Source organism: Dunckerocampus dactyliophorus, chromosome 2 (genome assembly GCF_027744805.1).
Source record: "Dunckerocampus dactyliophorus isolate RoL2022-P2 chromosome 2, RoL_Ddac_1.1, whole genome shotgun sequence".
Taxonomy (NCBI): Eukaryota; Metazoa; Chordata; class Actinopteri; order Syngnathiformes; family Syngnathidae; genus Dunckerocampus; species Dunckerocampus dactyliophorus.
In genome coordinates this window covers 9,310,339-9,336,796 of record NC_072820.1, presented here as the reverse complement: position 1 = coordinate 9,336,796, position 26,458 = coordinate 9,310,339, and the positions used below count along the sequence as shown (strand labels likewise).

The 26,458-nt window shown below is 39.7% G+C and overlaps 1 protein-coding gene across 1 annotated transcript in view; it reads left to right on the top strand.

The window, feature by feature from the left end:
* Positions 1–23,119, top strand: part of clstn2a (calsyntenin 2a) — a 196,024-nt gene extending 172,905 nt beyond the window's left edge. The window contains exons 10-18 of the mRNA XM_054755830.1: positions 955–1,117; positions 8,385–8,551; positions 10,352–10,500; positions 17,041–17,246; positions 17,336–17,503; positions 18,198–18,343; positions 18,554–18,674; positions 21,442–21,632; positions 21,703–23,119. Coding sequence (XP_054611805.1) covers positions 955–1,117; positions 8,385–8,551; positions 10,352–10,500; positions 17,041–17,246; positions 17,336–17,503; positions 18,198–18,343; positions 18,554–18,674; positions 21,442–21,632; positions 21,703–21,939 — 1,548 coding nt within the window. The 3' untranslated portion in view covers positions 21,940–23,119. The remainder of the gene's footprint in view (positions 1–954; positions 1,118–8,384; positions 8,552–10,351; positions 10,501–17,040; positions 17,247–17,335; positions 17,504–18,197; positions 18,344–18,553; positions 18,675–21,441; positions 21,633–21,702) is intronic.
* The last annotated feature ends 3,339 nt before the right edge of the window (positions 23,120–26,458 follow it).

Below are 26,458 nucleotides of genomic sequence, written 5' to 3'. Positions count from 1 at the left end.
ACTGTATGACTCCTGCAATTCCCAAAGGGAGACATCCACTGATTTTACTGCCAGGATAAGCATCCATTGGTATTAGGTGTGTGTGCGTGTGTGTGTGGCCGCTCAGAAATACATTAGTTCCTGCAGTTTTTTTCTCTTCGCATGGCAAATCAACAGACATTTCCTCTGTAGAGCAAATAAATTCTTTACTGTTAAATCAACCAAATGCTCCACAACGTGCAGGGGGGGGGAAACGATCAAAGTGGCCTTACAATCCCCAAAGCCTCTGAAGCTGCATTTGCCAGCAGCAGTTGAATACAAGTCCATTCCCTGTTGAAGTGGTTGAAGTATAGGTTGTCTTTGATTGAGATTATAACACAACATACAATATTGTGTGTATGGTAAATGGCAGCCTCCCAGGCGGCCTGAAAGGATCCTTTTTAGTTGATGTTAACGCATCTCAAACCTGCAAGTCTTTTAGCAGTGTGGAGGTTAGAACATGTTGTGTACAGCGGTGATAGCAACTCCTTGTCAACAGACTGATTTTTGCACCGCCTTTCTCATCCTAATTTGGGATGCAGACATCCATGCGGCGCAAAGCTGCCATTGAAATGACATAAGTTCAAGTTGGAGTCGAGTGAAAACCCATTAGGCATCGCAATCAGCTCGTGTGGATTCTCAGCAGTGTCTGTCACTCATTTTATACCTTTTAATGAACAGCGCATTAGATTGAAAGCTCATTAGCTGTCAGCAGCAGCCGTAAGTAAAGGATCCATAAATGATAAGAGAAATTTTCAGTTGGAAAGGAGCTTCAAGGATGTACTTCTATCATCCTTGGAAAAAATTATCCTCCACTCCTATGCTGACCTATTTCAGCAACTACCTTTTGACGTAATAAATCACGGACACTTAAAAAGAAAGTCTTGTTGCCTAGTGACCGACTCTTGATATCCTCTTCTCCTTCCCCTTCTGCAGATCTGTGACAAAGAGTGGCACTATTACGTGATCAATGTGGAGTTTCCAGCTGTGACTCTCTTTGTGGATGGAGTGACCTATGAACCCTACCTGGTGACAGATGACTGGCCAATCCACACCTCAAAGATCGATACGCAGCTCACAGTGGGCGCCTGTTGGCAAGGTTTGTGTGTGTGTGTGTGTATTTGTCCATCAAGTTCCAGAAACTACAATCTGGTTTATTGCTAGAAGCAAACATTCACAGGGTTCTCCTTAACAGTAGTTTGCATCACTATTCAGGATTTGACATTTTTTTCATTAGCTCTTATAGTTTTGTTTACTGCTTTGAGCGAGGCTCTGACTTACATACAGCGGCCACACTTGCTTGTTCGGCTCACTAAAAGAGACGGATATTCAGCTCGCAGATGTCTCCTCATAATTTTTTGTTGCTTAAATTGATTTCTTACCAAAATACAAATTTCTAATGTAAAAATGTAATTATATCGATTGTTTATTGTTTATATGCGCAACATGGAATAGATTGCAACACAAAAACAAAGACCCATCTCACTTAGACAAAAGGTCCAATCTGATCTGTGTGTATTGTTTGTAAATTTTTTAACTATTTACATCAACATCAAGAAAACGTCACACAACGAAATGTAACTTAAAATATGGAAAACTAAATGAAAAAGCAGCATCCAGGTAACAGCTTTGGCTAGTTTTTAGTAAAGATTGATCAAGATTTCAGAAACACAAAGTGCTTCAGCTTTGTTTCCTGCTGCTCATTTTCCTCACCTTTCCAGCTTGCTTGCTCTGCTTAGCGTCGACACATATGGCATCACACATTTTGCACCAATCACGTGCGGCTTTGACAGAAAAAAACTACGAGAAAAAAATTACGGCTCCAGTTGTTGACTTCAAAGTGCCGTTTTGTTTGCAACCAACACATCAGCGCTTCACTGTCACAGACATAATGAAAACAAATAAAACCAAAAACATGTCAGTAACACAGTCCATATGTTGGCAACAGTACCTAATGTTTTGTCACTAAAAGCATTGTATTCATTCACTGTATATAATTCGATTGTGTAGGTCAGGGGTGTCCAAACTTTTTCCACCACGCAACAATCAAAGGATGTGAGGAGCCCTTTCATATTTTTACAGATTTTTTTATTTTTCGAAAAGGCTAAAAAAAAACCTATTTACATATATGTAAAGCCAAATCTATGTGTTATTAACTGTGAGTGTCGGCATTAATTTCTACAACGTGCCATGAGCCGCACTTTGGAAACCTCTGGTGTAGATGTACCCACAGATGTGGCCACAGAGCATGCACAAAAACGGGACGGGAAATACTGTAGGTTTAAAGATTGAGTTGATATTAATACATTACAGGTAGCTATATTTGTATTGAGCCGTTCTGACCACAAATGTAACTAATAAAGGAGAACAGCATCGTATCTCATAACATTTGACTACCAACTGCTCTGCAAGTAGATTATAAGCAAGTAGGGGTGTCACAAGATCTCGTGAGATTAAAACAGGATTTCTTGTTCAGAAAAAAAAACTGTCTTGTGGGCTTGGGATGATCAATCACACACAATTTTTAGGGTTGTAAATCTCTTTGTGATAGATGATCCGATTCACATCTAGATCATCTAGATACAGGACACGGGTTACGATACGATTCAAAATCGATATATTTTAAAAGCAGAACGATTCGATATTGTGTGCAAATGATAAGATTTGATTCAATACAATTTGAGGTAAGATTTGATGACGTTATTGCGTGCTAATGTGCATATTTGTTCGGTCCACAACCTCAGGTTAATTCAGGCTATCACACACATCCAACAGCGACATATAATCTTTCTAAAAAACAATCGCCAGACTCATGCTGGTGGATGGTGGCTCTGTATTCATTTACTGCTTTTAATATTATGTTGTATCTGTTTTAGTTTGATACAATACATAATAAAGAAAAATAAATTAGATTGCTGTAATGTACATGCTGCTACTATTTACATCCATTCTCGTCTTCAGTCATGCTATGCTAGAGAGTAAGGGCAACAATCCTTTCACCGGCAGCCAAGGCTGTCTGGTTGCTTAAGAGACTTACTGTCAACCGGTTGCTAGTCTTGTGATACCCGATGCATGTCGATTAATCCAAGGATTTATGGCTGATTGTTATCGATCGAAGAGGCTGCTACTGATGCAGCCGTATCTCTCGCTTGTCAAACCGGATATCCAGTCGCATCGGTTTATCATTCACAACCCTATTCATTTTTCCAGCCTCAGTATATTGCCATGTGCGTACGTGTCTGTTTTCCTCCCTGGCCGCCAAACAGGCATTGTTTGCAGACTGTGCATTGGTTTCAGCACCTTCGTGCATTTGTTCTATAGAACAGCATGAACGGAGTGAGCCCTTATGTCAGTCATACAGTCTCTTTGTCTCGGTGGGTGGAGGCGGGGCCGGTAGCATACACACAGAGTGCCGAAGAGTGTAGCCTTGTTAGAAGCAATGGAAGGTAACATAGTAGAAATTAAAGTAGTACATTTCAATATATCGTCATATATTTTTTAAATATTTTTTCATTGTACTTTTCTTAAGTCATGTTAAAATCTTGTCTCACCTCATTCTCCTAGACCTAATCTCGTGTATCGTCTCATCCCGTGGCACCCCTCTAAACAACAAATAAAAACTTTATATATATTTATGATTTAAAAATCTAGTCACATTAATCCACAAAAACATTTCTGTTTTTAGAAGCCAAAGGGAACAGGCTGGAAAATGATGACATCTCATGACAAACATTGAGCTCCTGCATCAGCTACTGCCAACCAGTGAAAATTATGTTTGAAGTACACACACACACACACACACACGCACACACGCACACACACACAGTGAGAGAACGTAGGAGAGAAAAATAAATAGAGATTAAGATGTATGCCTTGAGGCTGCTAGCATTTCTTTTGATATGGAAAGGCATGAGCGAAGTGGGTATCAAACAGGAAATGGTTGGTACCAACAGCTGGGAATAAGTAGACATGATCACATTGGAGTGAATGGGAGGTGCCGTGCAATGGCTGGAATCATTATAAAAATGTGCTTTGGGGAGGGGTGCGCAGAACAACAGCAGTGATCATCCGCTCTGCAGCTCGCTTAAATCACGCTTCTCACCTCCCTCTGTATCTTCAAAAAGCCTCTGTCCCGATGACATTTTGCTTGTCGTTTGAAATTCTTTTCATTCTCTGCTTGATTCTAATTTTCTTTTTGTCATCATCGCTTTTTTGCTGCTTCATACGGTCTGATTCTTCTCTCTGTGAACCTCTGATTGTGAGAGAAGGCCCTGAAGGAAGGATTAGGCAGAGTGAATGGGCCACAACTTTGCCAGCTATTACATCCCAATGAAGCTGCCTTAAGCCTCACTAAGCTGCAACTGATAACTTTGCAGGCCATTAGTGAGCAAGATTGCCTTTCAGAGTCTCTCATTTCACGACCCCCCGCCCCCCTCCCCCTTTTACTCGCAATCAACATCACAATAATGAAGTATGTGGAGTCAAAGACATGCAAGTTCCTTTCACCCCCCAACAGCAAAAAGGAATTTGTCGCAGCATAATGTGCACAATATGTGGTTTTGTAGGTAGAATCCTGTTTGTATGGAAGCCTTATTGTCATTCTCAACATGGAAAAGACCCAAAGGGATTGCTGAGGTCTCTGTATAGTAAATATGTATTTTGTAAATGAATAACTAGAAAAATCTATAAAGTTTATACCATTAAAATGCATTAGGGGTGCTCCGATCACAATTTTATGCTGCAGATTCCGATACCAGTCATCCATGAGTGAGATCGGCCTATATCGATACCGATCGCATGTATTAACTGTACATTTTTCAATTTTACTATTGGCCAGGGGAATGGTATAGGGGAAAATGTTAGGACAATTTCAAGACCCCCTGACTGCCAGGGCCCTTCCCAAAATAGGCAATAATTAAAAATTAAAAAGGGGGATGCCAACATGATTTTTTTTCCATGGACCCAGCATTCCTGGCTGCACCCCTGCTATTGATATATGATCTAAAAAAGAAACCATAAAATCACCTTAATTTAGACAAAAACATATTTCACTTACTTCTTCAAGAGAACATACAGTATAGCACTAGTGCTGCAACAATTAATCACTTAATTGATGGTTAATCGATTATCTAATTGATCAACAACTATTTTGGTAATCGGTTAATTGTTTTTTGATTTAAATATGTAAATATCTGATTTCAGCCTCTCAAATGTCAATATTTTTTACATTTCATTTGTCATCCATGAACACAGACCCATTATCTTCGTATTTTCGCCAAAACAAGATATTCACACACATCAGCTTTGTGATGGGCATTTTTGCCTCTTTTCTGATATGTTGCAGACCCAACCACTAACTGTAGTTGTTTGCTTCATATTAATTTGGTCCATCTATGGCCTAACCGATTACTCCATTGAACAGAACCAAGCTTCAGATTAATCGACTAAGAAAATGATCACGATTATATTTTTGCGTACATTTATTGTTTTACTGAAGCTGTTTGAAAAAACATTTAGATTTTTAGTATTTAACATTATTTTAACACATTATTAAAGCGGCAACCTGGTGTTTGTGCACTTATTTGCTCTGAAAGTTCCAATCTTCTATTTCTGAATAAAGAGACGGAAATTAATTGTTTTGTTTTTTTCAATACAGTTAATCGGAAAAATAGTTAACTGATTAAATCTGTGATTAAAATAATCGGTAGTTGCAGCCCTATACACCACTTGTGAAACTTAGAGGATGAGACACCTTCTTTAAGGAGAGTACATTGTTTGATGGAGCGCTTCATGGCAGGACTTCCAGTAGCAGTAGTGGAGCTCCAAGTGAGAAAGCAGTCGGCGGAACTCGGTGTCTTCCACCGCCGGCTGGTCATCTAGTCCGATGAATTCAATTATTGTTGACTATGTTAGCTGCCATTTGACTGGCACTCGCAATATGCCGTTAAGTGTTTGTTCTTCAAATGCCTTATTAAAGCAATTTAACGTACTACCCCAGGCTGCGGGCTGCAACATAAACATAAAATAAAAACAGACATAAAATTTAACGCGCACGGATTTCCCGTGTCACATGGCTGGACAGAGACTCGCAATAATCGCATGTTTCATTGAAAATTAATGGACTAAAGGCGACATCGCCTCCCGTGTGTGGCGCCCATCAATCGGACGTGGTTGCTTGTTCGAGCCCGTTGTCTGCAGGGTATAGGTACTGTATACTACATAGCAGGGACACTACAGCAGTCGCTCTCTGTACTTTATTTATTTAAAATACTCTTCTCTTCCAGCAGAATTATTATAGCTAGAATAGTCATGACTCCCTTTAAAATTGAAATACATTTGTGCTATCTGAGATCACAACACTGCAATTAATTAACATATGTTTTTATTGGTCATTTTACATGCTTGTTGTTAGGTGGAGTTCGTTAGGCTAAGTCATAGCTTATATTTGAATTAACTGAAATTATATCTTAAACTTAAATCTATTACTCCAACAACAGCACTACAGTCGTCCCTCGCTACATCGCAGTTCAACCATCACTCCCTCATTCTATCACATTTTTTCAAAATTAATCAATCAACGATGGTTATTTTGTGGTTGAATATGGCCTATTATTAGTAAAAAAATAAATAAAATAAAAAATGTAAAAATGTGCATATTTAACCAAATTGTACTTATTCTTGTCCTAAATTAAGCATTTTCAAGTGTAAAAATGGCTAAATGAACTAAAATGCAAATACAAGGCAGAAGAAGCATTCGAATTGTGAATGTAGTACTGTATTCTACACTGGCCACTAGGTGTCAGTAATTGTTCAGTGAGACAGGCACTAGACTCATCACTAAGGTTCCCTTGTCTACTATGAGGTCATTTTCTTTACTCTACTGGGTAATACGAGTATAAAGTCATTTAAAGCTGTGGAAGTACGCTATCCAGAAAAAACAACAAGGATGTTACGGTTGGCCACAGCCGAGAGTGCTGGATCCCAATTGCAGAGACGACTCAGTCCGTGTAACAAAAATGTATTAACAAAAAGTGACCACCAAGTGGGACAAAATACAGAAACACAAAAATGCAAAGTACAACACAAAAACTACCCGAACTAAGGATGCTGCTAGCATGAATAAAAAGCAGGGAAAAAAACTAAAAGTGGTTCAAAAAGGTAGCTGAGAGGAAAAATACAAATTGAAAACACTGCTGAGAACCTAGCAGGAGACTACAGAGATTCAGTACATACATTTGATATAATACATTACAGTAATACTCTGACTATTAATTGAACAATATATTTATACTTGTAGTTTGCAGTGGTGCAGAACTGTAAGCAAAAAAGGGTAAGCAAAATAGTAGAAACAGCTCTCATTGTGATGGATGTCATGAGATGAATTATTCAGCTTTAGCTCTCGTCTTCATTCGGGCCAATCAGCCTACACACCACACTGCAAATGTGACAGCAGCATCTGTAAAATGTGCAATAAATGTCCTGCTGCCCACTGTATAGAACAAAAGTGTGTGGGTTTCAAACACAACAAGGAAGGAAAAACATCCAAACACTATCTCCTGAGGCAGGAAACAATTTAGGCTTTTATGTTAGACACAAGAAGCAGAGCAGAGGCAAAAGAAGAAAGAAATTTCTTACCAAGAAGTTGCAAATCAGGAATTGCTGAGAAAGTGAGGCCACAACATGAAATGCTGGAGCAGACAAACATCGACACATGGCGGTGAATACTTGAAGAGTAACACAGAATATCAACAAGAGTCCAAGGGGGGGTGACATGGATACTTGTTGGAAGTGACACGCACTTTGCACACAGTGTTGCATGTTTGTGTTTGTATTTATTTGCGATGAAAGATGCATTTCCTTGCTGTGACAGTTTGAGAGCGTTCCAGGACAAGCATCCATTGCATCTGTCAAACTTGTGCTCCCAATTCTTAAGAGGAAGAGTCAGAGCGGATGTGTTGTTGTGCCAGATGTTGGGAGCCTGTTATATAAAATGGATGTGATTACTACTACTAGTGTGTGGGCAGTCATAAATCAGTAAAAGGCTGACATCTGTGCACGGTAATTGTCTATGTATTCATACTCATCTATTTGTTCATTTTCATGTTGTAGACATGGAAAATAAAGCTGTTACATTCTTCATAGCCACGTCCTTTGGGGGATTTGTCTATGAAACCTCTACGAGTGAATTATACATAATACATGTTGTGTTTTTTTTTCTTTGCAATTGTCCTTTATTGACCCACTCCTCCTCATTTTCCACAATGTGCTGAACCTCACCTCTCTTATCTGCTTTCTCTACTTTCTCTTCGTCTTCCTTATCTCTTCTATTCTCCTCCCTTCCCGGCGCCTACCTCCTTCCCATTTAGGTGGTGAGGTAGCGACTCCGCGCTTCACCCAGTATTTCCATGGCAGCTTGTCGGGCCTGACAATCCGCCCGGGCCGCATTGAAACCCAGAAGGTTATCTCCTGTTTGCAGGCCTGCAAAGAAGGTCTTGATATTAACTCCCTTGAAAGCCTGGCTAAGGACATCAAGGTGTGTGGCTATTGTGGGGAGCGGGGGCGTTGGAAATACACCCTACACGCACACGCACACACGCATGCACAGACACACTTGAATATACTTACTGTATTGTTATAGTAACTGTAGTTCCTCTACGACGACTGCGAGTAAGACACTGTCTCCTGTACATAGTGTGAATGCTGAAGCGCAAGTATGTGGTGATTGTTATAATATGCTGTGATGTATGAGCCAGCATTATAGTCCTCAAATAATTTCTTAAATAAAATGGCTGAATTTGCACATTTCCTGATCAAATACAGGGCAGAAACCTAAGATGGGGCCGCGGTGAGCTTAGTGCGCAAGCCCTGTCTGCCGTCTGAGTGCACTGACTTGCATCACGGTGCCTGCCAGTTTCTGTTTGTCAGAATGTCACTAATAATAGAATGTTGCAGAAACATTTATTACACACCATGGCTTTCTACAGCCCGTGTAATGTCTTTAATTTAAGTGTGACATTATTATTCTTGCTAATCGGGCAATAAAATACAGAGAAATATCAAACAAAAGGTGCTTGCAGTGCTTCCTGCTGAATGGGTGGGGGCGTGCATGAGCTGGAAGGTGCTTGTCCACTCCGTCCTTCCATAGAGAGGAAAATGCAGTGGGGGGGTTGACGGCAGCACCAGCTGTTTGGCAGAACTCTTACGCTCTGCTGAATGAATGAATGAATTTGACTGCCAAGATGGAGGATTACAGTATATACCCAAATTCACCAGGAGGTGATCAGACTTTTGTAGTGTGACTCTGAAGTGCTGGATGTTTGCGAGTTTAAAAAAAAAAAAAAACACAACGTCGACGAAACATTCTGCACCGACAAAGGCACCTGCGGTTGCTCCCAAAAGCTAACCATCGCACACAAAGTTGGACTTCTGGACATGCTGAAGGAAGGTAGAAGTTACGCGGCTGTAGGGCGCCATTACGGAATAAATGAATCTTCGGTTTGTTACATAAAGAAGGAGGAAAATAGAATAAGGACGACAGCAGCAATAAGTTTTAACAAGGACGCAAAAACAATACAGCGAAGCGGTGCCAGGACGAAGAGGCACGGTCAGGTCAGAGGAACTGTGTAATACGCGTGAGTCACTATTAATAATTTCTTATGTGTCTAACCTTGTACAGTAGGTTGATCATTAAAATTCCAACAAAATTTGAACTTTGAGAGTGTTTAAACAAGAGTGATTTTTTTTTTTCTGTATTAACATAAAAAAAACCTCCAAAGGAGTCAGTGCCTCACCAGCCATAGACCTCACCGCACGTCACTGTTACACATGATGTCACATGATTATGCAAAAACGTACACACTTAACTTCTATGACATTTTGTCATACATGAAATTACATTTTGGATAAAAAAAATTTGGACTGAGGTATTCGTTTTGTCGTTTTTCAACATTTTGAGTCACGGTTTGTCTAACAAACAGTCCAAAATATGGTGGTTCACTTTCTTACCTGTATTTATTTTCTATTTTTTGACATTTGAGTCATAATGGGTTTCCACCCTCCAGCCCCAGAATCTAAAGTGTTATGATTGAGCTAGGCTTGTTGTAGTTTATGTTGACTTATGTGGTAACTTTATGTTGCACCAAGAGTGGCTTTACACTAAAGGCCATTCATTGCCATTCTTGTCAGAATGCAGGCTGCTAATTGCAGAAGCTGCTGCTCACCACAATGTGGTCAGACAAGCACATTCAGCAATTTGTTCTCCATTGGGTGTAATAATAATTGGCGTTTTGTGAATCTTTCAGCTCAGTAATTACAAATTATTTTGTTTTCGTAGTTCCATTTTAACCCTGCACAGTCTGTGCTGGTGGTGGAAGGAGAGGATCTAGACAGCATCAACACGGCCATGACCAAGGTCTCCTACATCAACTCTCGCCAGTTCCCCACACCAGGCCTGCGACGGCTGCACATCAGCACCACTGTACTGTAAGTTCTTCTATTTGTGTTATTACTTATTATTAGACGGTGTGAAAGGTACAATATTATAATATTGATTTTTGAAAAGTCTCAAAGGTCCCACAATCGTGTATTCAGAGTGTTGCCTAAATCTAACCTTGATGTTGGAATTTAGACAGTTTAAAGTACTTTTATTAAGTCCTCCTGGGAATACAGACCTGCCAACATGGCCCGCCTTTTAACCCTTGAATACGCTTGTATGCTTTGCTGCTCTCAGGTAGACATTTTGTTGGTTTCAGTTTCCTTGTTTCCGGCTAAAATAGGCTACCGCATCACGGCAACGCTATTAGCATCACTGGCTGGCTCCGCTCCCTCCACGCCCTGTGGTAGAGCGTGACGTGCACCTCCAAAAAACGAAGGCTGTATTTGGTCAGCTTGTTGTACATTATTCCCTGTGAGTGTACGATAAATAAAAACTAATTTGATCATTTTGCCGGCCTCGCTAAATTGACACGTGCATGCATGTTTGTTGGCACTAGCGAGGCGCTAGCAAGTGTACCCACAGAGTGCTGCAAGTGCGTGTCGTGAGGATTAACAATCAAGCAATTACTTTGAGGGTCATGTTGTGCTGCATCCAAAACATGTACTTTGACCAAACTCCGAAAAAAAAGTTACACCTTATTGAACGTAAACAGCGTTTTCCACACATGTTGCTAAAGTAAAAAGTGTATATGCAAATGACCTGACGTCTGCATTGACAGATAGTGTGAAATTCAGAGTATTTCCGAGTTATTTCTCCGTTTTTTTTATATTCAGACAATAGCAAAAGTGACACTGATTCAAAATTAGAAATATTGTGATTGATTGGCTGTTTTTGTCTTTTTGTTTATTTTATATGTTGTTTGTTTAATTAATTACATTTTTAAATTATTTTTTTATTTGTATTAGTTTTTTCTTTATTAAAAACACTCTTGAGAAATTAAAATGAATTGCTTTTGATACGGCGTACTCGCATTATTATTATTACATTAATGAAAAAATGGTTTCAAAATAATGCTGACAATAATATCGGCCATAATTTTTAGGACAATTATCGTCCAGCAAAAGTTGTTATTGCTACAGGCTTAGTTGTTGTCCTTTTTTTTTGTCCAAGGGTGTCCACTTGATGTTAAACGTTCACTTCTCCATGCCAAACTGTGCATGTTAAAAAAAGCCTTTAACAGACCCTTTTGCATAGATTTTTTGTGGCATGAGTGCAAAAACAGTTAAAAAAAAAAGGGGGATTGCTCTCCGCCCCCTCCATCTTTGCTAGGCTAGGTAGAAGTTATGTTCAGTTGTCCGTTCATTTGTCATTATGTTTGTATTATTTTGTTTTTAAAACTATAATCTTTGTCTATAAGATGTGTTTTGTGTTAACAATTTCAGTGTCTGGAACGGATTAATTGGATTTACATTATTTTCTATGGGAAAATTTGCTTTGGTTAGAGTCCGTTTTGGTTTGAGTTGGACCTTCTGGAACGGATTAATGACGTTAACCAAGGCACCACTGTAGTCGATGCTCACAGTGTTCACGTCACGTCACACGCTCAACCCTGATGAAGAGCTACAGTATAAATGTAAGGGTGTCCAGAGTGCGGCCCAGGGACCATTTGTGTTTGACGCCTCATTTTGTTTTACCACAATGCTTTGATATTTTAAGTTGGCAGGTTTATTTTATGATGTGTAGCGAACAAAGCTATCCTTCGTGAAGTGGTGGGAGTATAGACAGAGTGGTTCAGAGGCAATATCATATAAGAAAGGAGGGTTTTCCTTCATAACATGACAAAATCCCAAAACCTCAGATCCGACCATTTACATGCCTCTTCCTAATGATATGATGATAGATTGTTCTCACGTTTGGTGCTCATAAACAGGCTCTAGGGACACGTATTGCATCACTGACAAGTCCATTTTGCATAATATGGGGCCTTTAATAAGCCAGCAGAAATGCTCTTTTCATTCTGCTATTGTTTGTGTTTCATTCATTCTGTTGGCGTGCAGGCGAGGGACAGATGGTCAACATCGTCGCCCCCTCAAGCCTGTCTGTTTACGTTCACACTAAGTAGTAATAACATGTGTCTTGAGGCATCCGCTAAGTGTGTTCAGATGCAAAATATTCAGTGCAAAATACGTTTTCATAAGCCAAAAAGCTCTGAGAGGTACATAAACGTTCTGTCAACTCTGTCTCTCTCTTGCAAGTCGATAAAGTGATTTGATGATTCTGTGATGATACATTTGTGAAGTGACACTGCAATGCTCTGTGTTGTACTGCGGTCTGAAGCTGGTATCTCTGTGCCTTGAGGGAAACTGGCGACTGTAAACAATCTGACCACGTGGGCAGATGCCAAACACCTCCATACCAACCCCTTGCAGCTTGCGAACACACATTTTAAAAGCAGAGCACCAAGTTCCCAAATGCTTTTTTTTATCTCTCTGCAGGGCTTTTCAAGCTTTGTGAGAGGATGTCCGTGTATTAGGTAATGTTTGTGTTCAAAGAACATGGTCACGAGTGGTCGCCTCGATGTCACACCTGAGTTCTCCTCAGGGCTCAGCTACACCTGTCACAGCAACAAGCTGCTACACTTTCACACACATCAGATTCGTTGTGCTGCTGAGCAACTCTGAACTATCTTATGACATATTTCCACTGGCTCGGATTCAAATCTTTATTCAGGTTGAACAGAAATACTCTTCAGTGAGGACGACCTTTCATCAGAATGGCTGCATTGTGCAATTGTTACACTGAATATGTTTTTATTTTTTGTGCATTACGCACTAGAAATACAACAGAAGAGAAAGAGAAAAGTCTTTATTGTCATGACACAGTGCACAAGGAAAGTGCAGACGTAACATTGAGCTTTCATGAAAAAACATCTGACACATCACAATACAAAACAATCTGGCGTCTGTAACACAGCCTGATGGAAGTATAAGTATTGCACATTATTTCTATTAAACAACAGTAAATCCCCACTATTTGCTATTCAGAGAACTGCAAAAAAAGCATATTTTTGACACTCCCAAGCCCTAAATGTGCCTCACACACTTTCAAATGATAAAATGTATAGGTAGTCACCACCACCAGTTGGACCGCTTCCATCGCTCTCTAAATTTGGCGGGTGGTATGGGGCGCCGCTGCTCCGCAGGTAGCTGGGTCCTCCCAGCTAGCAGTCTGATATGATGCAGGCGTTTCACCACGCCGTGTCTATGTTATCCACACTTGCTTACCTGTTGTAATTCCAGTAACGGTTTACCATCACATATTAACTTGTGCACACCTTCCTGCTAGTTTTGATGCCGGACTGCAACAAAGTTGACTGTCAAAGCTCTTACATCTATGGTATGTCATGATGTCGTACATGTACCTGACATTCTATGCTTTGCCAACACATATTTATAAATTATGACCAATGTAGGGTGAATGAGATGAGCTTCTGCAAAAAATTGCCTATTTTCAAATAGAAAATGCGCGAACGGATGGGTTTTCCCATAAATAAAAATAAAAAGCAAGCGAATGCTGAATAGGTGGGAATCTACTGTATTACTATTAAATCTAACTTTCTGCCTACATTTTGGAGTTGCATCCTTTATTTGTTGATATTTAATGACACATGAAAGAGGAGAAGCGGTATGGAAAATGGATGGATGGATGGATGGATGGATGGATGGATGGATGACAGACGGGGTTCCAAACTTTTCCCAGTGAGGGCTGCATACACTAAAATCACAGGATCCGCAGTCCACTTTGATATTTTCAACTTTATAAACAAACCCATGCTAACAGGTTATATATATTTTAAAGAACAGCATGCATCTCAGTGTTATAGGTGACAAAGATTAATTTTTCACCACTGCTCATTTTTCTATTTTTGCTGTTGTTTTTCAACTTTACAAATATTTCAGCTGTCTTCTTGTAATTTTTTTCATAACGATGTGACTTTAATTTTGTAGATTTTTTTTTCGTAATATCACAACTTCTTCCCAACCTAATACACTACGTCCCCAACTTACGAACATCCGACATGCGAACTTTCGGAGATACGAACACCAGCCGACTGGTCTATTTTTTCATGTATTTCGCCTTTTAGTACTGTAACTCCATTATTTATACTGCTACATCTTGACCAGTAGAGGGCACTGTGACACTGCTAATGGGACTAACAGTTACAGGAAGCCGCTGGGGAGAGAAAGCTAAATGGAAAGCTAAATTGTAGCTGTATGATACAACCCGAACAGAGCGTGTGATTAAAGTTTATGAAGAGTTAATAGGCCTGCTTAATTCTATACCACCCACAGAACACTACCTCTTTTAGAAGAGTCTAACGACGACGACGATTTGTCCTTTTTTTCAATAATTCCTCCTCCAACTCCTCCACGACGACGTATGCTCGACCACTCCTTTTAAAAATAATAATAAAATAGAATAAAATAGAATAGAATAGAATAGAATAGAATAGAATAGAATAGAATAGAAAATAATATAATATAATATAATATAATAATACACAATATAATATAATATAATATAATATAATAAAAATAACATTTATCATTACGTATTATTATATCATTTTTATTATTGTTTTTTTCATGAATTATCCTCGTTTAATATTACTACTGCATCCAAACTCATATTTACATACATACGCATATACTGTATATGTATACACGTACATGTAGTACCTATATCATTGGTAATGACCTTTTCCCCCACTTAAGAACAATTTGACTTAAGAACAGTCGTCTGGAACCAATTGTGTTCGTTGGTTGGGGACTTAGTGTATTCCAAAAATTACAATTTATTATTTATTTTGTTACTAATATTGCAAAAATCATTGCAGTAATTATTGTGAAAATAATTATTTTTCATAGTATTATGACATTACGCTCTTAAAATTTTTAGATTAATATTATGACTATTCTAACATAATACACTTAATTGTATTACAGCAATTCCTCATTTATCGCTATTAATTGGTTCCAGGCCTGACCGCAAAAAGTGAATCTACGCAAAGTAGGTTTCCTTTATAAATGGAATATTTTTGTAGTTATGGCATAGAAAACCTGTTTATGATTGCTATACATGTTTTGTTTTTTTTTAAATTTATTAGAGCCATCTAGACATGAAATAGCACCCCTATAGTCACCTTCACATTCGTATTACCCAATATGGTACATATAATCAGAGACAATAAGCCATTTAAAACTGTTTACCTTGAAGGGGAGCAGAATCGATGGTGGACAGGAAGTGACGTTGGGAGTACGGTTGAGTTTTAGCTTGTTGTGGACTAAAACCGCAACAGTAACGCATGTTGTTGTTATGATTATTATTGTAATTACTATGCTATTATTAGGCCTGTCACGATAACACATTTTTCTGGATGATAATTGTCCTACAAATTATTGCTGAAAAACGATATTATTGTCAACATTGTTTTGAGAGCATTTTTTCATTAATGTAATGATAATATATGGCATAATAATGCGAGTACACTGTATCAAAACCAATATTTTTTTTTATTTCTCAAGGCTATTTAACGTTGTAATTGGACTGAGTTTTTAAATAAAATAAATTAAACAAACAATCAAACAACAGAAAAATTGAAAAACAAAAAAAGACAAAAAAAAAAACCCAATGAAAATAAAATGAACTCTGTCTTTTAGCAAAAATTGCTCTTAAATAAAAATCATAAACAAAAACAATAAAAAATAGACCCAGTCTCTGCTAAGAAAAAAAAAAGCGCTCCAATAAACGCCAACAATAAAAACAATAAATAAAATGCATTATCAAATCTTTATAAACAAAATTGCACTTTAATAAATAATGAACCTTGGGTGTTATTCCTTAACAGGAAGGTTTAACACGTAGCGAAGGACACTGTCTGTGAGCACGCACCATTTTGCGCTGTTTGCCGACCAAACGCCTCAGTAGGCGTTGACTGTTGGCGACGAAGGCTCCGCTGCACCTCAAGCGGCAGTTTTTTTGTTCCAGGTGGGAAAACTAGACAGTATGGTTGTGTTTGAGGTGCGCACGCAAATTGGTCGTATTCCCCTTTTTCGTCGCCACTACTTTCCACCAAATGCGACATATCTGCTCGTCGGTGTTCATGGGCACACCTTGCTAATTCTGTTTAAAACCAGAATATTCCCACACGGGGGCTGTGGCATTCGCCTTAGAAACCGTCGCTTTTGTGCCTTCATTCATATTTGTGTTTGCCCCCTCGCAGGCTGCAGCACTCTCGCTAGCAGTCCCAACCCCCCCCACTGGCGGACAAAGACTGAAAGACTGACAGGGTCCAGCTTTGCACTTAAGATATAGTGCAGTTATACTTTACACATGGCTACTGTCACTTCTTTCATTGTCATTTCAGTAGGTGTATCATAGGAGGATGCCTTCACACAATCATGAGAAACATGCCAAGACATTTCCTCTGTATGCTGTTCCTTGTACTTAAAAAAAATCAGCCACATAAAAACAGCACTAGACATATTGAAAGTGTGTTGCCATGCTCTTCTGTGTGCGTGTGTCAGGTGTTTCGGGGAGGACGCGTGTCTCTCCATCCCAGACGTCAGGGCAGTCGTCATGGTCCAGCCGCCCAGCGAACCGAGAATCACCATTACAGGATCCAATCGACTCGTCAGGCCTGCCAGTGACCTACGGAGCCCTGTGGGCGTGGCGCCCTTCAAGGAGCTTCATATCACCAGCACAGTAATGAAGGGAGACAGCTTCACTGGATGTGAGATGTTGCGCGTGCAGGAAAGTCTCGATACTCTTTGTGAACGTTTTTTTGCTTGATTGTTGTCATTTTTGTGTCTACGCATGCAGCCCGCAGGCCAGGTGTGATGGAGGTGATGCATAACTTGGACTATTGTGATATTCTGGTGATTGGGGATGAACTGGATCCCGAGAGAGAGAGCCTACACATTCATCACAGCGCTTTGCTGGGGAAACACCTAGACGCCACCAACTCCACCTCTGGAATATCAATATATGGTACGCTTGATTACCTCCCTGCAGGCAAAGCCCAAAGGCTCTGACTCAAATGTTGTGTTTCAGTAACTTTGCTGCTTCAGTTTTTATGTTGGTGATTCACACATTGCTTCTATATTATTGTCATGAGTGGCTTATAGAATTATTTAGCTTTTTTTTTTTTTAATAAAAGCTGTGGCTGTGGGCAACCTCCAAAATGGCAGTAGGTGCAAGTGTCACGGGTGTGCTGCATCTAGCAGGCTTTACTATCTCTGCATGCCCTTTAAAATATTGCTTGCACTACTCAGCTGTTTGTGTGTAACTCGTGCGTGTTACGCTTTACAATGAACTTACCAGCCGTATTATGCTTACCATTATTCCAACATTGGTTCTGTTGCTGCTTAATAAATGTCCATGTGATCAAAGAGCACTGCATTGTCCTTTCCACTTTCTCATGCACTCTAAATCATTATCATTAAATGCTGATGCTGCAAAGTGAGTGAAACACGAGATTTAAGCCACTGCTGAAACATGAAGCCGTAGCTATTGCCAAGATGTCCTGATTTAGACCCAGCACCAAACATTACAATGTTAACAAAAGAGAAAAACGGGGGATCTGTAGCTTTTATTTGGACCTTATTTTGCCCACAAACGGCAATGAGCAACACTGCATGGGTGTTCCACTGTGACGCATATTAACAGCTTTTGTGTGTGTAAGGTGTGGACTCCATGGCCCACTACGAGCAGGCACTGCGTCAGGTACGCTACAGGAACTGGCGACCTGCCACCTTGACTGAGAGAAGGTTCAGGCTTACCTGCTCTGAACTGAACGGCCGTTACACCAGCAATGAGTTCATCTTGGAGGTGAGTTAGCTTTTTTCTCCGTCGTCCTTTGAGGACATTCATTCAGCTTCCAAATGATTCTCCATCCTCCGGATGCTCAAGTGGCTCATTTTCTCTTCTATCCATCTCCCACGAGACGCACTTGTATTGTGTATAGCAACACACACACACACACACTCACACACACTCACACGGTTGCCCCAAACAAGTGTTCTTGTGCTTCTCCTTCAGGTCAGTGTTCTTCACCACTCAAAGCCTGTGAAGCATGTCAATCATATGGCTGCTCAGCCGCAGTACATGAGACCCGTTCATCACCCACTCATGATACATGCTCCTAATTCCCACATGTCAGGTAACACACATGCACACACACACTGCAAACTTGTGTTCCAAAAAGTCTGCAACATTAGCTAGTTGACCCATCATGTTGTTATTACCGTGAGGCCAAAAATGAGATCATTAACATCCATTTATTTCCTTGTCTCGTCGCGTTTATTGTATCTTACTATGGGACACAGAACACTCATAATTGTTTTAACTTGTCACCGTTTTAATTGGATCGCTGTCACTTTAGGATCAACTGTTTTCAAATGTAGTGCGATTGTTACTTGAGAGGTCAACTTGAGCCAAAAACGGGTCAGTGTTTCTTCAGTTTTGTTATACAGACTTCCCTCGCTCTATCGCGGTTCACCTTTCGCGTATTCGCTGTTTCACGGATTTTGTAGTGCTTTTTTTTTATTACAGCGTATGAATGCTGTTACAGGCCGAGCCTGGCCCTTTAAGAACAACTGCATTGTGGGAAGTTATTGAGAAATTCCGACATAATCGATCATGTTATCCTTATATCATATCCATAGTGCAAGTGGACAATGTAGAAGCCCTCTTTTCTTTGTTCGATAAATTATTTTACGTTTTTTTTCGCCACTGAAAAAATACAAAAGGATACAAAAGGATTTGCTAAGAAGAAATGTTTGGATGGATGGTATTTTTCCATTTAGAGAAAAATCTCTAGCTCAATCCATCATTGCGCTCTGCGCTCTGCATTTTATGTGTTTTATTCTATTTATTTATGTATTTATACGTAACCGAATATGACGTTTACGTCTGCGCTACGTGCATGGCATACGTTTTTATGTAGCTCAGTCTTGGTGGATGTCATAAGACGATAGGAACATCCGCATCCTAACAAAGTATTTTAACAAGGGTAACTCATAAAATAGCCTCCCGATATATTACATATATGAAGTATGGTTATTGACAATTTATGTTCATGCATTAACAACATAACAACTACCACAGCGCATGACGTCGCAGAAGCGCTGTTGTAAAAAACTGCTAAAGGAGGAGGTGACGTAGTCCTCGTGTATGCGCGGCACCGATTCCGTTCCGTCTGCAGCAATATGCTTTAACAAGGATATCAACAAGGATACAAGGATACAAAACGCTACATTACAGCGGAACGGCGCCAGGATGAAAAGGCACGGTCACAGGAGGGACTTAATCATTTATTGTGTTGATCATTAAGGGTGATCATTAAAATTCAAACAAAGGTTTTAACTTTTTTGAGAGAAATGTGAGAAAATGTTATTGCCTGTCTGAGAAAAGTGTATAAAGTGTATGGTGGAGGGTTTTACAGCCTTAAAACATCCATCCATCCATCCAACCATTGTCTAAGCCGCTTATCCACATTAGGGTCGCGCGGGTATGCTGGAGCCTATCCCAGCTGACTTTGGGCGAGAGGCGGGGTACACCCTGGACTGGTCGCCAGCCAATGGCAGGGCACATATAGACAAACAACCATTCACACTCACATTCATACCTATGGACAATTTAGAGTTGCCAATTAACCTAACATGCATGTTTTTGGAATGTGGGAGGAAACCGGAGTACCCGGAGAAAACCCAGCACGCACGGGGAGAACATGCAAACTCCAAGGGAGAATCGACCCCAGGTCTTCCCGATCTCCTGACCGCGTGGCCAACATGCTAACCATTCATCCACCGTGCGGCCCGCCTTAAAACATAAAATTGTAACAAAAAAAAAATAAGTTGGTTACCTGGAGGATTTCACTTATTGTGGGATATTTTGGGAACCTATCCCCCGCGATAAACAAAGGAACACTGTATGTCACTATTGGGATCTGATTGTTTTGTTGTACATGTTTCATGGTACATAGGCAGCATCAAACAGTGGGATACACTGTGGGTGTCTACAATCAGGCTTTTCTAGTTTCAAGTCATCTACGGTGAAGTCACAAACTATTTATATATATCATACATACTTTTATAACTTATTTGGTTGTGTGGAATAATAGAAAAAGCTTGATGAAGTGATATGACTCAAACGGAGAACAATAGTCAGCAACAGTAGGCATGAGAGGCACTAACCCATTGACTTCTTTATACATCTGAGGCTTATTGCCAATGTAGTGGCAGCCTGGCACAATGAAGTGAGGCTTGAGGTGCTCAGTGAAGCGTTTAAACCCAGTGTTGCTCATCCCCGACAGGGGCTGGCTCTTTTCTTTTTTAGCTAAAGACTTCTTGTTGTCCGGTGGGAGTTTCTCACACTCTGCAAATGTTTCAGACAACAAGACGTGGTCTTGTGAAAATCTGCATACATGTTTTTTTTTTTTTGCAACGCTGCTTCAAATGCACAATGAGGGTTGGTCGTATTAAACATTCCTGGTTCTGTGCCAAAAAATGAAAGGTGTTTTGCAAGTTTTGCACTCAGCCGCAACGTCTTTTTCGGAATTTAAGGACAAATACTGCCACACAGCCGACATTACTCCTACTCCTCGCCAAACATGGACTGCTTGTATTCCAGTGCTGATGTTGGAAATTTTAGATGCAGGACGATATAATCTCATACTCGTGTTTTTGCTGTTATCGGACCAATATCCAATATCAATGTCGAATCGGGACATCCCTACTTGCTAGCTTAGTTAGTCTGCAGTGTGGAATTATTTGTAAAGATGCAATTTGCAATAAAAACGCTGGTAATGCAAGGGAGGGGAGTAAGGTGTCCTTCATGCTGCGTTCATGCATGACGTGCTGAATAAGCATGCAAATAAAGCATACGAATTCACACAGTCAATAGCGCCACGTGTTCTTCTTGTCCAGGACCAGCCCCTCCAGCAGCCACAGTTGTTATCGTGGTGTGCATCGCCGCCCTGGTGGTGATTGTGGTGATTGGCGTGTACAGAATCCACGCTACTCATCAAGAGAGCTCCAGAGAGGAAGAGGAGGGCGCCAAAGAGCCTGAGGTGGACTGGGACAAGTCTGCACTGACCATCACTGTAAACCCCATGGAGGTAACAGAGACACACCACCTTGTACTGCACAACACTCCCACGTGTCGACATTTTCAATGTGTTTTTCCAGAACGTGAAAGGAGCTCATGCTCTCAGTGAAGAGGCGAGCGGAGAGCAGTGTGGAGAGGAGGAAGATGATGATGCTGATGCTGATGATGTTGAAGAACACGTGGGAGGAATGGCAAGCGCGGAGTCGGATAACAGTGACGAGGAGGAGGGGGAGGAGGAGGAGGAGGAGGAAGAGGGGGAGATGGAAACGGCAAAGGAGCGGAAGCTTAAGTGGGACAGTTCATTCATAACATACTGACCACACACACGCTGATAAAAAAAAATACACCTGCACATAAACACACTCTCAATATCCATTCTCTGCTCTCTCTTTCTCTTTCTACACACTCACGCGGAAAAAAAGAAAACACCCACTTACATCCCTGACTTCATTTCCAAGCAAACATGTCCCCCTGCTGGACAAGTCAGTAACTGCAGCCCGACTGCTCCCATCATATGATCAACAATCATGACCCAGCATGGTGTTACAGTTCATAGTGCTTCTTTTTCACCCGATGTTTGATATCTGCAATGAAACACCTTTATTTCAGATTACTTTTGTATGCTTTATTTTTTAAGATTGGTGTTGAAAGACAATGAAATGAACAGTGACATGTATGCATATGTAAATGACTCGATTTAACAACGCACATATTCTTAAAAGAGTATCCTGTTTTAGTCTGTTTCATTCAACATGGCCTGTGAGGAAGTAAGGAGCTAACGTTGGCTTTTAGAGTAGCTTGTAACACAGTTGTCAAATTAGTGTGTCCTAGTTTTCATTTTTAGCTGAAACCTTGACACCCTTTGTGTACGTAATCTATCTCTACACTCCCCCTCAAAAAACAACCCTCTGCATGACTACTGGTAAAGAGGGGCATATTTTTGTTGTGGTACACGAAATCCCGATTTGCAAAGAGGACAAAACCGGACGTACTTTGCAGGGTTGTTATCTTTTACGAGGAAATGTTCGCCATTAGTCCATGGAATACAAGCCCAGTGATAAATAATGAGTCAAAACGAAATATATCACTTTAGGATTGGCATCTTTTCCTTCACTTTCTTCACCTCACCTCTATGAAAAGCAACGTTTCCCTGTACAATAAGATGAATATATGAAACAAGAAACCCCTCATTAATGACATAAGACATTATCGTACCGTAATGATCCGCTGACTGAGTAGTTCTCGTTAACTCCTGGTTGTGATGTCATCATCGTGAGACGGTCCACTTGTCCATAGTTATTTGTCATGTTGTGTGCTTCTGACAGGGCAAATACCTCTTTTACATTGAAACAGGAAATCTACCTTGTGAGGAAGGAGTTCAAGACAGTTGTTTTATATATTTGTTTCCTTTTTTCTTATTTCTAAACAAATGGTCTCCCTCTGTAGTGGTCATCCCACTGCCTTGTGTATATTGACCAATAAAGACTTTAGACTCTACTTATTTGTCTCACTTTTTTTTGTTCAACATTTTCAATCGTGTCAAATGAAGACAACCAAGTTGGCCTCACTTGTTATTATTATTTATTTATTCCGAAATGAACAGGCATGTAAATAACATAATGTTCGACGCCGGAACCGCGATGCAGCGAGGGACGACTGTATAATTTTATCATTTTATTTAGTTCAACTGCTTCTTGCAAAAAAAAGTCAATGAAAAAAAGCTCAACACGTAAAATCAGCAATGTTCAATTGCATCTATCCAACCTCAGTGCCACGACACGTTCGTGTTCCTTGAGAGATCATCAGGTGTGCTGTGGGAATTTATCCAATTTCACTTAATTGGTCCGAAAATAATTATTAATTAGTTAATTATAACGTACAGTCAATCCTCAGTTTTCATATGGCCCAGTTTTTGTATGATTCGGTTTTCCTCAACAATTCTGCCTCAGTTTTTGTGCAATAGTGCATGGAACAAATTAATCCGTTTGCCCTTTGCCAAGAACTCAAACAAAACACCCTACGCATCGCTGATTCACTGCCTGTGCAATTTTGATTGAGTGCAATTGCTAAATAACCCGCCATGGGGCCAAAGAAGGTTGTGAGTGCCAGCAGTTTCATAAAGAAGGAGAGAAGCACTAAGGAAGTTGATCTCGCCAAGATGGACAAGAAGTCTGCATCAACAATTTGTCGTTTATAATTATTCCACATTGTTTTCTGCATGTAAAACTATAATCATTGTCTATAAAATCTATTTTTGTCAATATTTTTGGGTGTCTGGGACAGATTTCCTACGGGGAAAACCTGCCTGGGTTTTCATATGTTTTGTTTTTTGCGTAAGTTTTTGGAACTACCGTCATCCCTCGCTACATCGCGGTTCAAACATGGCACCTTACTTATTGCAGTTTTTCAAAAATGTATTAATTAATAAATGATTGCTGTTTCGTGTTTGACAATAGCTTATTATTAGTCAAAAAATATTGAAAGACAAGTTATACGTAGTATTCTGGTCACTAGGTGTCAGTAATGTTACTTTGATGAGACATTTATATTACATGACCTTCACACTGCAGAGTCAGCCATGGCATGTCTGACATGATAGAGTGGAAAAAAAACATCCCCCTCCATTCCATGTGGAAGTGGTAGGTTTTTGACTTCTCACTTTGTCCTTCTTCCCCACTCTGTTTGAACACTTTCTTGATGTTGATGAGGAAATCGGAGAAGCTGTTAGCTCGGTAGCTTGCTATGCTAGAGGCGGCTATCGCTTATGTCCCTACAGAAATCCCATAGCCTGCACAATGTGGTGTGAACAAAGAATAATTGGATGTTTAACAGTATAGGGGTGTTATTTCATATGTACAGGGCTCTAATTATGTTAAAATACATATTTAGAAAGTCCTAAATATGTTTTCTATGCTCTAACTACGAAAATATTCAGTTTATTAATATTGAATTCTACTTTGCTGAAATTCACTTATTGCAGTCAGATCTGGAACTAATTAACCGTGATAAATGAGGAGTGACTGTAATTAATAACAAAAACTGAGGTTCCACTGTAATCTTTGTTCATCTATATACAGTATGTACTATTGTACTGTATAGTGACAGGCAGAACAATTAAATGGCCTTCCACTAGATGGCAGAAGGTATACAATGAACCTGTGTCTCCACCTGTTGCCATTCACAGAACTGAATAAGCAAGGTTGACATTAGTGTGTTTTTTTTTTCACGGAAGTTTAAAAAGACAGGAACATTCAGGAAAGGGAGGATGCTTATTTTAGTTATATTATTGGGGTCAATTTCATTTCATCCGAGTAAAGTTCAGTTGTTGTTGCTATTGTTGCTGATTATTATTACTTCATTATTCCATTTGTATGTCTTCTCAGTTGTTTTGTGCACATTTTTAGCATTTTAAGTGTTGTCTAGCTGGCATTGGGTTGGAGTTAGGGTTGTTTTCTTTCCTTTGTTAATTGAACAAATTTATTTATTTATTTTTAAAGTACAAATCAAGTAAACCAATTTCCCAACACTATTCTCGCATTTTTTTTTCCATGATATAACCATTTTATTTTTGTAGTATTTCAAATTTATTCTCATCATTACTTTAATTACTTTAACTTGAGTGGATATTATTATTATTGTTTAATGAATATTATTTAATTGTATTTTAATCAGTGTATTTTATGTATTTTTTCAAAATGTACCAGAAAATGTTAACCCCTTTGAAACCATATTTATGAATAGAAGTATTCAATGATCTTCAAGCATCCACACGCATGACCAACTAATGTGTTACTAATGTAACTAATGTGTGTGCTTGCTGTGTTCCTCGTGATGGTCTACAAATCGTGTAGTGCAGGGGTCCACAACCACCCGGCCTGGGCCGAGGAAACCTTTTAGGCGCAATGATAAAAAAAAAAACACACACACACACAAAAAAAATACTTTTATAAATAACTAAATACAATTTTAAGTAAATACATATCAATTTTGGAAATATGGGCCATTATTTTATTTTTAAAAAATAATATAGTTTGAAGTTTTCGCATGTTTATGTTGTTTTATTGCGAGTGTCCCACTTTGTTTGACAGTCCTTGAACGCATCATTGTACGCGCGCTAGCCTTCTCCCACTCTGCACAGATTGTCAACTAAACTTTATTTTTATCGTGTTTCTTTCACTTCATATTTGCTCCCAAATGCTGATACTCTGCGGGAATGCATAAAGGTAAAGTTTGATGACGTTATTGAGTGCTAATGTGTATATTTGTTGTGTGCACAGCTTCAAGTTAATTGATGCTAGCACACTGCCTGTTAGCACACACGCTAGCAGCGGCACTATAGTCTTCTATCTGAAAAACAAACTCCAAGCTTATCGTGGTGGATGGTGGCTCTCTATTCACTTTGTGCTTTTAATTTGATGTTGTTCCTGTCTTAGTTTTACACAAGACATACTAAATGAGATAAATTACATCGCTATACGATCCCCACCACCACCCCCCTGGTCCGCGGAGATTTGTGGGAACACGAGCCGGGCCGTGTGTCCAAAAAGGTTGTGGACCACTAGTGTAGTGTGCCTCCATCTTGATTAGACAAGACTGTGATGTAGAGAGACACATTCTCGGTCAGTGGGATGAAGTCTATTGAGCATTGAGACTGATGAATTGTTGTAGCTCTGCCTTGTTGTTTGTGCTCAGATGCTTGTGTTCTATACAGCTCCCTGAGGATAAAGCAATACCAAACACTAATTAGCAGCTTAATGGGCCTTTAACTGATGAACACTGCATGTTCAATAACAGACTAATGGACCTCAGGCAGGCAACAATTCACTGTTACGTTAG